A 14338-nucleotide genomic window follows, 5' to 3' on the forward strand; every position below is an offset into this window, starting at 1 on the left:
AGAAAAATATACGTTTATTGTGACCGTAGGTGAAAACCATAGAAAATTATGATTCAAATTTTAGCAAGTACAAAGTGATTAATTTTTATCTGTCTTGACCTTGCTGAACAAAGTGACCCAATATGCACTGGTCAAAACTAGATAGGCCTCATCATATGTTGGTCAGAGCTAAATAGGCTCAAGAGTGATTAGTGAAACACTCTATAGCGGAAAATCATATTTCACATGAGCCAGATATTTGTTTTTATGGTCTTGAATATCTTTAGCGAAATTCCTGGTTTCGCTACTGATGCTGGTAGGAAATAGCAAATACGTGATAGACTAGTGGAGGTACGTCATACGTGCAAGCTGGCAGAACACCACCGTCGTAATAATAAATAAATATAAAGCATAGAAGTCAGAAATAAAAATTGTACTGCAATGGAACAATTATAGTCTATAAAACTTTCCCTCTTTCAAAACATAAAACAATAAAACTTTCCCTCTTTCAAAACAAAAAACAATTATAGTCTAGAAAACTTTTCCCTCCTTCAAATATAAGACAGTGGAGCAACCATTGACAATCACTGGCTGTCAATTACACTGTCATTTAGCAAATGGATCCCATCCTAGAGAAAGTAGAAACTACTTAAAATAGTCTACATTCCCTCGCCTTAGCAATTTAGCGATTTCTAAAACGTTTTTGGCCAGACTTGGAGGGACTAAAGTCGCTGCAAAGGGTTGATGGTACAACCACAAGCTCCACGCGACCTGTCCACTCCTTTCCTGGCTTCAAAGTTATGGGTTTTTCAATTGCTGCTCCATCAACACAAAGCATCTTCCTGTACTCTGTGTCGCCAAGATCCACCATTGCTCTGGATTTCTTTTCCCAGGGATTCCATAGCACTGAACAAGACAAGATGCAACAGGTACACAAGGTTTAGTCATAGGAAGGGACAGAACTACATAGCGGAAACATAGCACTGTGCAAATAGGGTAAAAGTAACCACATCTTTTTCGTATATATATAAATTGTTGAATCCTCTTGACTCCAAGTGCAGAGGCAAAGGTGGCCGAAAATTGGTTTAGGTTGAAAGTTCAAGTCACAAGTGTTAGAATGATGTTGAACTGATGCAACTTACCAATATCTGGTAACCCTTCCTTTCTTATCAGATATGTTCGCTTCCTTTCATGATCAAGAACAGCAATGCAATTTGGAGAACTATGGTAGACGCGGTCAATCTGAAAGAAATAAAGAAGAATTTTAAGCCCAAACTCCTTATAGTTTAACACGTCCAATTTACTAAAGTAGAACTAAAAGCTCCAGATCTGAAAGTTATGGCAAGCAGCTGAGTGCTTTAAGTTAAGCAATACAATTCAGAGAAAACCACATCTATTACTCCTTCCGTCCCAAATTATGTGCGACTGAGCACGAAGTTTAATAAAGAATAAAGATTTTTGAAACTTGTGGTAAAAAATAAGCCAAAGAAATTTATATGGCTATAAATTATCTCATTAAAAATAAAACAGGAAGTTTAGACAAAATATATATATAAATGTGTCATTCTTTTTGGATTGACTAAAAGGAAAGAGTGTAACATAAATTGATTCAGAGAGAATATTATGTTAAATGTCATTGCTCCAGCAAATTGAAAACTCAAGGGGTGCCACTAACACTATATGTATGATGAGAGACCGTTAAGATAACGCTTAGACAACTTAACTTTGAAGTGGAAATTCAGGAAAAACAAAAAGGGCACTTCCTGCAATTCCAGATCAATTGGACTTGGCTATGGTCATGGAAAGAAAAGGAAAAGAACTTATTCTTTCTGTCCAAAATTCAGAAAAAATCTTCTTATTGAACATCAATCGAAAGATGCTTCCCTACTTGTCTCTGCCTTCCGTGTTAAATACCAAGGGACATATCAAATATCTAAGTTGAGTCATTATTCAAAATGTGATTCGCAATAACACCTAGTTTAAGATTTCAACTAATCGAACATCTAAAATTACAAACTTTTGAGATAAATAGATTTACCTCAGCTTCAAATGTTATGGCATCTCCTTGTTCCGTAAAGAGTTCTTTCTTGCACAAATTGTCACGATAATCCAGTGTTTCTAAACCTTCTAGCCGCACTTCACTGTGGATAAGATTCATGTTAAGTTCTAAAAGAAATAAAATCATCAATCTCTTAAATGAACAATGATGTACAGATAAACTGCTTCCTCTTCTTTCTTCTCTTAAGTTTGAATAGCTTTCAAGCTTTTCCAGGAAAACTAAACTTTTAATAAAATTGCCAATAGACATGATGAAGTAAGAAAATTCATGAACATGAAAACGAGGAGAAACCACATACCTTATGTCAGAAACAGAGAAATATGTTTGGTAAGCAAATGAGAAGCTGAACGGTTTGCCGTTGATGTTTCTTATACGAGATATCAAGGACAGGCTTCCATCTGATGCAAGAGAAACCCGAAGCCGAAACTCAAAGCTGAAACATCAGAAGAAAGATATTTACCGACAACTTTGAAAACTACAGCTGTAAACAGTAACCATGGAACTGAAAGACTCAATGTTGAAAATTTACACCAAGTAATACAGTTCCAACATGAAAAATACTTAAAATTCCACTTTCATTTCTAGCCAGAAAGTTCGACTCTCATAACTTCTTTCTAAAACATTTTGACATCTTGTTTCATATTACAACAACAACAAACCCAGTGAAATCCCACAAGTGGGAAAAAGGCAGCCCGGTGCACTAAGCTCTTGCTATGCACAGGGTCCAGGGAAGGGCGGGACCACAAGGGTCTACTGTACGCAGTCTTACCCTGCATTTCTGCAAGAGGTTGTTTCCTTCTTGTTTCATTTTGGCTGCATAAATTCATGGCGAAATTGCTAGACCAAATTAAGTGTTCTTAATTGGGTGAGTACAAGGTGAAGATCATACGCATGAGGCCAGAACTTCAGATCATCTTCTGATGGTTTGAGCAGCAAATCAACAAAAGATTTTCCTTGGGTGTCAAAAGAGTTTAGAGATGGAGCGTCGTCTTCAATGGTCCAATTTTTGTTTCTGGCAGATCCATGTTGCTCAACTCCATACTGCAGCATAAGTAGGATAATCACGTGATCTGTTATTCGGCAGAAATTTATCAAAGATATGAGCCTCTAGACGTACCTGGGGAAAGAAAACAGAGATTCCCCCTCGTACAGCTTTCGAAGATTTGACAATGCCCTAAATTGTAAAGGCAATTGTTTGTAAATACGCATACTCAATATTATGCCTTGCAGAGGACTTGAACTACGCTTTTTAGCACGAGATTCTTCTTTTTGAATAAGGGAGGAAAGAGAAAGAAAGTAATAACATTAATAATAGCGGAAATGGGGGTAGAATAGATAAGGGGATCAGATAAATCAAGTAACGATGGGTTTTCCAACAAGCCTTATGAACTCAAGGAATCCCGAGAAAGTGTTTATATAGTCTTCTTCTGTCCAGAGAAATGATTCATCATAATAATGGGGAAACTACGACCAATTTAGTCATGTTCATGTTACAATTCACCACTGTTAATCTTATTTTCAGAGGATAAGATTATTGAAACAGCTTTCTACACTAACACAAACTGGTTTACAGGTGAAACAGATGACATAAGATTCATAAGTACCCTGTGTACATTATAAAGCACCAAGTTGAAACATTCTACGCCCACTATAATGACATATATTGATTTACATGAAATCTTTCATGCTTACAAACATCTCTACTGCTGACAAAATAAATTAGAAGAATCACCTTACTAATCTTATCATCAAATGCCGACTGTATTGGACTCTCTTTGACTTAAGCAAAGATTAAGCGCAAAACATTTGCATAGAGATGAACTTGGTAGAGAAGTGTTTCAGGTATTTAATTTGTAAAGTGAAGAAGTGAATAAGTGTACAAAAGAAGTCACACTATTAAATTTGAACTAATGTAAAACAGTACTTAATAATTTATAGTATTAGTTAAATTGTTGGTAAGGAGAAGGATTTACCATTTTGAAAAAGATAACATTCTGGGACCGGCTAGAATAGAAAGTACATTGATGAAAATAGGACAGAGGAGCATATGACTAGCCCAACCAACACTACTATTCACATCTTTCAGCAATCTCAATACCTATCATTAATTATTTCCTTATAAAAGAGGGCTCTCTCCATTCTCTACCTGTTCGAATGACCATCTCATATACAAGGAATTCACCTCGACATCTGGAATTTCAACAGCAATCTGAACTAGTGACTACACTGCCAGTTCACTTTACCCTCTAATCTACAAGAAAATAAACACTGAACTTCACTTTAATTAGCATTTCATATCAGCACATAGATGATCTACTTAAGCAAGCATCTAAAGGAGTAAAAAATTTCGCCAAGTCTTCTACTACGATATTAGAAACCTTTAATCCAAATTAAAAGGGCAGCCCGGTGTATTAAGTTCGCACTATGTGCGGGGTCCGGGGAGGCCGGACCACAAGGGTCTATTGTACGCAGCCTTACTCTGCATTTCTGCAAGAGGCTGTTTCCACGGCTCGAACCCGGTGACCTCCTGGATTAAAACCTTTAATCCAAATTCCCATATTTCATTCCCATGACATCAACCTTACAACGAAAGATTTGAATCGCCAGGCAAGACCCTCGTATCATTTGTCAAATTAGCCAATGTAAGAATTTTACTAATACTGAAATGGAAACCTCCACCTTACTGCTGGTGAATAGGAGCTCTTCACCTCGATCATTCCGCCAAGACGTAACTTGTCCTCCGAGCAAGCTAACCTGAATTTTGACAAAAAGTGTCAATAGCCGTATTAGGGAAATTGTCTTTCATTTCCAAAACGAGTCAAATAACAACATCAATGACAGTTCTCTTTAATTGATTGCGGATCTAACAGACGATTTAGAATCATAAAATCATTACATCTAATTAAACTAACAGATTGGTTTAGAGATTCTAACCTGTACAGAGGCACCCTTAGGGTTACGAAGCGTGACCTGATTCATACCACTCGGATCTTTCGTTACTTCGACCGAAGCCCTATGATCCCAGACAGGTGCATAGTGCCCCATTTCCCAAAAGCACTCAATGCCTTATTACAGCCTTGAAAACCCTTATTTATGCTATTTGAACCCGGAAACTGACAATGCCAATAAATTGAGGATTCGTTTCGACTAACTTAACACAATCCTCTCTGGAAAAAACTTGTAATCTAGTGAACCTCAAATGTAATCCAAAATTCTTATAATGTACCTTCCCACTATACAACTCAGATACAATTTACATTTACTCAAATCAGACTTCTACTTTGTAACAAAATAACATAAAAGCAACATCAGCAACAGAAGTAAAACATACAAAATATGACATTTGGCAATTATTCAAAAGTATTCAAGTCCCAGCCTAAATTCATGGCAAGGCAATGTGACATTTACCTAAGAAAAAGACAACTAAAATCTTGAAAGTAAATGGACAATAAAACAAACAAATATAGGAGGGAAACTTTAACTGCACTACAAACAAACTTCTATGAATTCCTAATATATAAATTTATCTCAAAATTTCAAAATTTTCAAGTCCAAATTCAAATCTTGAGTTTTAAAATTGAAACCAAGCAGTTTCCTCCTTATTACTCCACAATACATCAAATTTAGAGAAACCCCATTTGAGAAAACTGAGAATGTAGTGTAAATATACATATAATTCCATAAAATTTTAAGAATAAGCATTTAACTTTAAGAAAAATCAAGTTCAAGATACAAAGAAAAAATTATCAATATTAGAAAAGAAGAAAAAAGTGAAGTTTATTATGTAGTGCACGGTGGAACTGGAGTGTGATGCAAACAAACTGGAAACAAAGAAGTTAAATTTTACATTAAGGGTAATATAGATTTAATTAAAAACTGAACAAGAACTGAATATTAAATAAAACCTGGGTTTGCAGGCAAAAATATTCACTAACAATAAATGTGAAAAAATAAAATCTTTTTATATATACAGTATGTTGGGGAGAGGAAGGAGGAGGGCGTGGTGATAGAGGAAGTACAAAGAAGATGTACAAAACGGTCAAATATTTGGAAAAGGGGCATATTTGGGGATTGCGACACTTCTCCAATTTTTTAAATTCTCAGAGACTGCTTAAGTGAGAGAAGTGGCAGGTGTGTGTGTTTTTTTCTTTCTTTTTCTCCGAGGTTTATGTGATAATGTGTAGAGGGATCTGTTGCGCGAAATCGATATCAGAATATTGATGAGGTGGAATTCGATTGCCAAGAAGTGCTCACTGCTCTTAATTAAATCGTGCCTAATTTCTCGGAATAATTGGGGATTGTTTGTCTTTGAAGAGGCCTGCGTGCATGGACAGGTATAAGGTAGCTAGGAAGGAGGGTAAGCTAGCGGTCACGGAGGTTAAGACTGCGGTTTATGGGCGTATGTACGAGGAACTGGGGAAAAAAGGCGGGGAGAAGAAGTTATTCCGGCTGACCAAGTTGAGAGAGAGGAAGGCTCGTGATTTGGACAAAGTGAGATGCATCAAGGACGAAGATGGTAGAGTATTGATGGAAGATGCCCAGATTAAGAGGAGATGGCAGACTTACTTTCATAAACTTCTGAATGAAGAAGGGGATCGAGATATTGTGCTAGGCGAATTGGAGCATTCCGAGAGTCACCGTGACTTTGGGTACTGCAGGCGTATCGAGGTTGAGGAGGTCGTGGGAGCTATGCGTAAGATGAGTAGGGGAAGAGCGACCGGGTCAGACGAGATTCCGGTGGAATTTTGAAAGTGTGTGAGGAGAGCAGGTTTGGAGTGGTAGACTAGGTTGTTTAATGTTATCTTTAAGGTGAAGAGGATGACAGATGAGTGGAGGTGTAGTATGGTGGTTCCATTGTATAAGAACAAAGGTGATACCTAGAGTTGTAACAATTATAGGGGTATCAAATTACTGAGTCATACCATGAAAGTGTGGGAGAGGGTAGTTGAAGCGAGGGTGAGGATGACAGTGTCTGTATCCGACAACCAGTTCGGGTTCATGTCGGAACGTTCGACTACAGAAGCTATACACATTGTTAGAAGGTTGGTGGAACTGTACAGAGAGAGAAAGAAGGATTTGCACATGGTGTTTATTGACCTAGAGAAAGCATATGACAAGGTTCCTAGAGAAGTTCTTTGGAGATGCCTGGAGGCAAAAGGTGTGCCGGTTCCCTACATTATGGCGATTAAGGACATGTATGATGAGGCTAAGACTCGGGTTAGGAAAGTAGAAGGCGACTTTCAGCAATTTCCGGTTGTAATGGGATTACACCAAGGTTCTGCGCTCAGTCCGTTCTTATTCGCCCTGGTGATGGACGCGTTAACACACCATATTCAAGGGGAGGTACCATGGTGCATACTATTCACCGATGACATAGTTCTGATTGATGAGTCGCAAGCTGGGGTTAACGAGAGGCTAGATGTTTGGAGACGGTCTCTTGAGTCTAAGGGTTTCAAGCTGAGCAGGACGAAGACAGAATACTTGAAGTGTAAGTTCAGCGCTGAGCCGGGGGAAGTGGGCGTGGATGTGAGGCTTGGATCACAGGTCATTCCGACTAGAGGCAGCTTCAAGTACCTTAGTTCAGTTATCCAGGGGGAGGGGAGATCGACGAGTATGTCACACACCGTATTGGGGTAGGATGGATGAAGTGGAGGTTAGCATCTGGAGTCTTGTGTGACAAGAGAATGTCATCGATACTTAAAGGCAAGTTCTATACAGCGGTGGTTAGACCGGCCATGATGTATGGGGCTTAGTGTTGGCCAGTTAAGAACTCCACATATCCAGAAGATGAAAGTAGCAGAGATGAGGATGTTAAGGTGGATGTGCGGGCACATTAGGATAGATAAAATTAGGAATAATGATATTCGGGAGAAGGTGCACGTGGCTCCCATTGATGACAAGATGCGGGAAGCGAGGCTTAAATGGTTCGGACATGTTCAGAGGAGAAGCCTAGATACTCCGGTACGGAGGTGTGAGCGGCTGGTTGTGGAGGGCACGAGAAGAGGTAGAGGGTGGCCTAAGAAGTATTGGGGAGAGATGATCAGGAAGGATATGGCGAGGCTCCAGATTTCCGAGGACATGACACTTGATAGGAAGATATGAAGATCGAGTATTAGGGTTGTAGGTTAGAATGTAGTTGAGTCTTGCCTTACTTTGTACCATTGTGGGACTAGCTAAGTAGGGTTTTTGTCTAAGATAGCTAGTGGCAATGTTGTGTCTTACTATTTCGCTTTTCAGTGTATGACCTATTTACTAGCTACCGCTTTGCTTTGCATATTTTTTATGAATTTCATGGTTTTTCTATTTTTCCTATGATTGCTGTGGTGATACTAATATTGTCTCCTTTTGTCCTTTTGTCTTTTTATTTTCTTGAGCCGGGGGTCTTTCGGAAACAACCTCTCTACCCTTCGGGGTAGGGGTAAGGTCTGTGTACACACCACCCTCCCCAGACCCCATTAGTGAAATTTTACTGGGTTGTTGTTGTTGTTATTGTTGTTGTTGTTTGTCTTTGAAGAATCAATTCTATGACTAGGCAGCATGCTAATAAAGCGGCTCATTCTCTTACTCGGGTAGCTTTATCGTATGCAATTCGTGTTATTTGGTATTTCTATCCGTCATGTTTAGCTTATATTTCTATCCATCATGTTTAGCTTCTATTCTTTGTTCTGATGCTTCTCATTTAGAGAAAATGGATGTTTCCCTAATGTAATTATTTTGGCTTGATTACTTATTAAATATGTGTTCCCTTCAACAACAAAAAAAACCAACATAACTCTGTATAATCCTACAAGTAAGGTCTGGAGATGGTAGTGTATATGTAGGCCTTACCCTTACCTGGTGAAAATAAAGAGCCCGTTTTTAATAGACTATCAGCTCAAGAAAAGGTGAAAAAAGAAGCAAAAGGAAGAAGAATAAGAAGAAAAGGAAAATAAGAGAAAAAAGGAGAAGAAGAAAAAGAAAAGTAGCAGCAAACACTAACAATAGGAAAACAAGATAACTTAACCGAACGAAATCACATGAATTAATAGTGCTACTAATACTATTGGTAAGGAAAGGGAAAAATCTAGATTACCTACTAACCTTCTACTCTAATTCTCAACATCCACATCCTCTTATTAAGGATCATGTCCTCATTAAGTTGAAGCAGCACCATGTCATACCTAATCACATCTCCCCCATACTTCTTTGGCCTACCCCTACCTCTTCTCAGACCCGCCATGGCCAACCTCTCATACATCCTAATAGGAGCATATGTACTTCTCCTCTTCACGTGCCCGCACCATCTCAATCTCGACTCCCGTATCTTATCCTCCATGGGGCCACTCCCACTTTATCCCAAGTAACTTCATTCCTAATCTTATCTCTCCTAGTATGCCCACACGTCTATCTCATCATCCTTATTTTTGCTGTTTTTATCTTTTGAATATGTGAGTTCTTGATTGGCAAACACTCAGCCCCAAGCATAGTTGGTCTAACCACTACTCTATATAACTTACCATTAAGTCTTGGTGGCACATTCTTATCACATAAAATACTGGATGCGAGCTTCTATTTCATCCACTCCGCTCCAATACGATGTGTGGCAAAGTTGATATCAATTGACAAAATTAATTAATTAATTAAAGTATATTTTCTAACAATTTTTATGTGTTTGACGCATAAAATATATACTTGATCTAACAATTCAAACTTTTAGACGAGATAGTTATACATATCAATATATATTAACACGAATGAAACTTATCTACAACTCTCAAGCAAACATATTTTAAATGAAAAATTAGTTGAACAAACTTTGGAAGTCCAGTCAAGACAATATTTTTAAAATTCTGCATGCATTTTCAAAGAAGTTGTTTTTTGAAAAGTCCCTCAAGAACTTTTCTACTAAACACTTCATATGTTTAATTTATATAGTAATGTTTGATTATGCATAAATTTTAAGCAAAAATGTAAGACTTTTGAAATTATGACTTCAAACATGTTAGATTTCTATAGCTCTAAAAATAAGTCATTAGGAATAAAATAAAAATTATAAGTTAAAGTATTTTTAAATATAAAAATATAATTTTTTTAAACGGGCTAATAAATAAATATTGCCACATCAAATATAATAGACGAGTAATTTTTTTGAAAAGTTTCTCTAGAAAACATTTGAACACCCGATCAAACACTTCAAACGTGTTATTACTCCATTAAATAAGGCGGATAATTACATTGATAAGCTTCATAAAAAGGAAGCATATTATATTTTAAACGAAATGGAATAAAAAGTCGTGGGACAAATATAATTTCACATAGTACGCGCATCTTAAACTCAGATATACCATAGTCCAAGAGATAAATTCGTGAGCCAAAGTGAATAACACACATCATAGGCTTTAAATTTGACTAACCTACTATCAATTTTATGATACAGTATGACCTGTTGGATAAATCTATGTTTTCAACAACTCTACAAATTAGATATACAACTTTAAACTCGTCTTATATGGAGTTACAAATTCATTTCATTTAATCTTGAAGATTTTATTGAGATTTAAAAATTTATACGATGAAATGTGTTTTTATTCTGCAAGTTGAAAAAGCACATTTTTTTTTAAATCGATATCATTATATTTCACATAATTAATAGGAAATTAGAAAGACAGAATTGACTAGTAATGTTCACAAGATTATCGATATTCAAATTCGCAATGATATAATTTGAAATGTTACCTCTTAATCACCGAATTGTTCTCTAATTGAATCAAGCTTTGATTAAATTTAGGTCTAATTACTAGAAATCCACAATGTAGCATCTGTCCAATTTTATTCTTCGCAGTTAGGTTGGTCAAAACGACAGATATTCTGATTTGGAAGTAAAGTGGAAAACGAAATGAAGTCTTTTCCCTTTGCACTTCCGTCAACCTTTTCATGTAGGGTAAAAGAAAATGAGCTTTGACTTAACACTATATATACTTAGATCTTAAGATAGAGCAATACATGAAAGAGAAATCTTTTTTCTTTTATCGAATGCTCGTTTTCTTAGCATACAGACTAGATGAAACGAAACTAAAAGCCCAGTAGTTTGTTCGTAGATCGACAATTCTAGAATATATGCTACCTTTCATTGGCAATTTATTCGTTATAAGAAACTTATACAACTCCAACTTTAGAAAATATTGGAATGGACGAAATACTTTATATGTTTTGTTTTATATTGCACACATTCCTTTTTAGTATGTCCCAAAAAGAATAATAACTTTCAATATTTAGAATGACTTATCATAAAAAAAAATTTCTCTTAATGAAATGATTTATAACTATACCATACAAATATTTAGGATTTGTGTTTTGAATCACAAATTTCAAAAATCATTTGTTCTTTTTAAATTTCGAATCCAATAGAACTCTCCTCACATAAAATGAAAAAGAGGGAAGGAGTAACAGAAGTTAAACGTAAAGAAAAGAGAAGAGCTACTCCAATTTTAGTGTCACCCTAAGGATATGAACTACCACTGAAGTATAATATTTAATTCCAGTGGCGGACTAAGAAACTCTAGAAGGGAATTCAAAAAATTAAATAAATACTAGAGTGTCACATCAAGGATCGGAACTTGTAACCTAAGGCAAATTTTGTAATCCTTTGCCATTGCATTAGAACATTATATTATGCAAAGGAATTCAACAATTTATACCTAACAAAAAAAATGTTTCATTTTATATCATTGAAGTGAAGTTATAATGCCTGACTCAAAAGTTAGAAATAGTACAATGTCACTCATGATAGCTTTGACATTAGTGTTCAGTGCATTCATAATCCTTTTACCTGTAGAATTTTATTCATAGATTTTGTTTGCTAATTCCTCTCTAATTTTGGTACGTAGTACACATTTGGCAAAGTTAACATTTCCTCAAGTAAGAATTAAATATACTGGAGCTGCATTTTAGTATACTGATTGCTTATGTGAAGTAAGAGTAGGTTTTGATGTAATTTTCTTTGATCCTAGCACATCTTTAAATGAAGATTTTCACATTAATAGCACTCATAATTCAATCTCTTTTGAATCCTGTTGTACATTTAATTGTTCTGTAAACAAAGACTGTCAATTAAGTGGACAAGGCTAATAAATTCTTGAAATGGAGCACATGGTTATTGCCAATGTTGCAACTTGTTGTAACCTACAACAAGGCTTTTTAGCTCTTTCCCCTAGTGACTGTGGGGAGCCTGGGAGCAAACAGTGAAGTTATCTCCCTATGACTTATAGGTTAGGGGTTCGAACCGTGAAATCAGCCACTGATACTTACATCAGGGTAGGCTGCCTCATTACACTTCCTTGGAGTGTGACCCTTCCCTGGACTCGCACCTGCGAAAATGCAGGATACTTTACCGGATTATCCTTTTTTTCTTTTAGTGATAATATTAATAGTAGCAGGCGCCTTTCAAAGCACTTTCTAGTTCTTATATGAATACGGAAACGTAAAAATCATAAAGCTTTTATAATGTATTACTTCAAAACAACACACAGTAAGCTCCCAATCTATATTGAAACAACACACAGTAAGCTTTTAGATTCTGTCAATATCATCCTCAAACTCAACACAATTATCAGCAAAACCATGTTCGTCTTCATCAAATCCAGCACCAAGGCCCTCATTGAGCCTAATGTTGTCAGGCAACTCTTTGTAAGCCTTCAACAGCCTCGCCTCATCTGGCATGTACTTCAGAATCACATCTGCTTTATCATCCTGCCAAATGCCAATTACCAATTAGTATTTAAGTTAAAGACCAATCCACATTCTACTAGTAGAACTATAATAACATCAACAGTAGTACAATTCTCTGCCTCGCTAAAGAGAGATAATCATGAGCAGATTTGACATAGTTCCACAGCACACAGGTTGCAGGGCGGATCCAATTTTCTGTATAAAATTCACCGAAAAATTGAGTGATGAATTTAGTAGTTGAAACCGAAATCCTGAACATATAAAATTAATTGTCGATCCGCCACTGCACACGTCCCATTTTTCATTATGAATTTATGACTCTAACGAGTAACGACCCCATTGGAACTACAGCATAAAAGAACTACCAGGACTATGAAAGTAAGTAATTTTGTCAAATTAACTATCTATTTATACTACTATGTAATAGAGTAATGTTTTTACACCATTACTATAATTTAACATGTTATAACAAGTTACTATTTACTAAAGATTGTCATCCAATACTATCAAATAGAGTTATCTGAAATTACTTTTGAAATAACTTGATTTTGTAAATATTTTTTACATCGTCAGTGCACTTAAATTAAACTCGTTGCGAAGCTAAACATCGGAAAAAGACCAAGGTTCTCACAAAAGTTAGAAATCAGATTCTCAGAAAAAAAAGAGAGGAAAAAAGATGCAAGTCAAACAGGAAGTGGTGTTTCTATCAGTGGCGGACGTGAGTAACGCGTAAGAACCCGCCCTTGGGATGAACATAAAAAACAAAAAAATAAGTAGAATATATACAAATTATTAATTTAGAATTCAGTAATAAAAGAATTAAAATCCTGAACCCGTAAGATTGAAATACTAGCTCCCGCTTCCGCCGCATACCGAGTTTCTCACAAAAGTTAAACAAAAAATAAACATTGTGTCTTAATTACCTGATAATCACGAAGACCAACGAGGATGATATCATCAACAGCAATCCATACTTTTTTATGCATCTTACCACGTATGTGACATAGACGTTTTGTTCCATCAGTACACTGCGCTTCACATCTTCCATTACCTAACATACGTTGTACTTGTGCGTATTCTTGTCCATCTTCTTTGAATATTAGTTCTCTTTTTTCGTCATCTGCTTCATTCTTCCCTCTCTTCTTATTCTTTCCTCCTTTTCCCTTGTTCTTCGGCATTTTTTGCTTCTCTTTCTTATAAGCTTCTGTTTTGCTGCTTATAATTTGCGTTTCTCCTAATTATATACTGAAGTATTTTGTTTTCCAGACCGAACTAGGAAAACTAACGTGAGATGTATTCGACCTAATATAGGAATTAACCAAAAATAATCCTAATCTATATTGTATAGGAATCGGATTGTTAGTTTTGTTTATTTATGGTTAATAAGTTTTTGAATTACTGGAAGAGCAAGTTAATTACATGGACACTAATCTAGTTACTTCGGGAACCAAGTTTTTTTTTTTTTTTTTTTTTTTGGGGGGGGGGGGGTGTAAGTAAAAAGACTAGGTAATTAGCTTTAATAAATAAATTCGTTTTACGTATCAAAAAAATAAAAGGAGACTTTCTCAGCTATTTACTTGGGGACCAAGATAA

The 14338-nt window shown here is 36.1% G+C and overlaps 2 protein-coding genes across 3 annotated transcripts; both read right to left on the reverse strand.

The window, feature by feature from the left end:
* Nucleotides 1-400: 400 nt before the first annotated feature.
* LOC107831902 (putative glucose-6-phosphate 1-epimerase) lies at nucleotides 401-6151 on the reverse strand. Of its 2 annotated transcripts, XM_016659707.2 has the most exons (8): nucleotides 4973-6151; nucleotides 4718-4792; nucleotides 3156-3212; nucleotides 2928-3079; nucleotides 2337-2471; nucleotides 2018-2120; nucleotides 1122-1221; nucleotides 401-885 (listed from the first exon to the last, which is right to left on the reverse strand). In XM_016659707.2, the coding sequence occupies exons 1-8, from the start codon at nucleotides 5081-5083 to the stop codon at nucleotides 662-664; spliced, it is 957 nt and encodes a 318-aa protein (XP_016515193.1). In that variant the 5' UTR covers nucleotides 5084-6151; the 3' UTR covers nucleotides 401-661. The 2 variants fall into 2 exon arrangements, with proteins under 2 accessions (XP_016515193.1, XP_075102621.1); XM_075246520.1 differs by lacking the exons at nucleotides 4718-4792; nucleotides 4973-6151 and adding an exon at nucleotides 4185-4293.
* Nucleotides 6152-12555: 6404 nt separating this feature from the next.
* LOC107831877 (eukaryotic translation initiation factor 1A-like) lies at nucleotides 12556-14080 on the reverse strand. The gene is made up of 2 exons (XM_016659679.2): nucleotides 13669-14080; nucleotides 12556-12766 (listed from the first exon to the last, which is right to left on the reverse strand). The coding sequence occupies exons 1-2, from the start codon at nucleotides 13921-13923 to the stop codon at nucleotides 12587-12589; spliced, it is 435 nt and encodes a 144-aa protein (XP_016515165.1). The 5' UTR covers nucleotides 13924-14080; the 3' UTR covers nucleotides 12556-12586.
* Between the last annotated feature and the right edge of the window lie 258 nt (nucleotides 14081-14338).

The sequence above is a fragment of the Nicotiana tabacum genome, chromosome 23 (assembly GCF_000715075.1).
Source record: "Nicotiana tabacum cultivar K326 chromosome 23, ASM71507v2, whole genome shotgun sequence".
Taxonomy (NCBI): Eukaryota; Viridiplantae; Streptophyta; class Magnoliopsida; order Solanales; family Solanaceae; genus Nicotiana; species Nicotiana tabacum.

Excerpts from the sequence above, each read along its gene's own strand:
- LOC107831902 (XM_016659707.2), bottom strand. The coding sequence starts at position 5,083 with ATGGGGCACTATGCACCTGTCTGGGATCATAGGGCTTCGGTCGAAGTA. Across the intron at positions 2,472-2,927 it reads CTGAAGTTCTGGCCTCATGC|CTTTGAGTTTCGGCTTCGGG; the intron begins GTATGATCTTCA and ends CTGATGTTTCAG. Across the intron at positions 886-1,121 it reads GGAAGGGTTACCAGATATTG|TGCTATGGAATCCCTGGGAA; the intron begins GTAAGTTGCATC and ends TGTCTTGTTCAG.
- LOC107831877 (XM_016659679.2), bottom strand. The coding sequence starts at position 13,923 with ATGCCGAAGAACAAGGGAAAAGGAGGAAAGAATAAGAAGAGAGGGAAG. Across the intron at positions 12,767-13,668 it reads TTGGTCTTCGTGATTATCAG|GATGATAAAGCAGATGTGAT; the intron begins GTAATTAAGACA and ends GGCATTTGGCAG.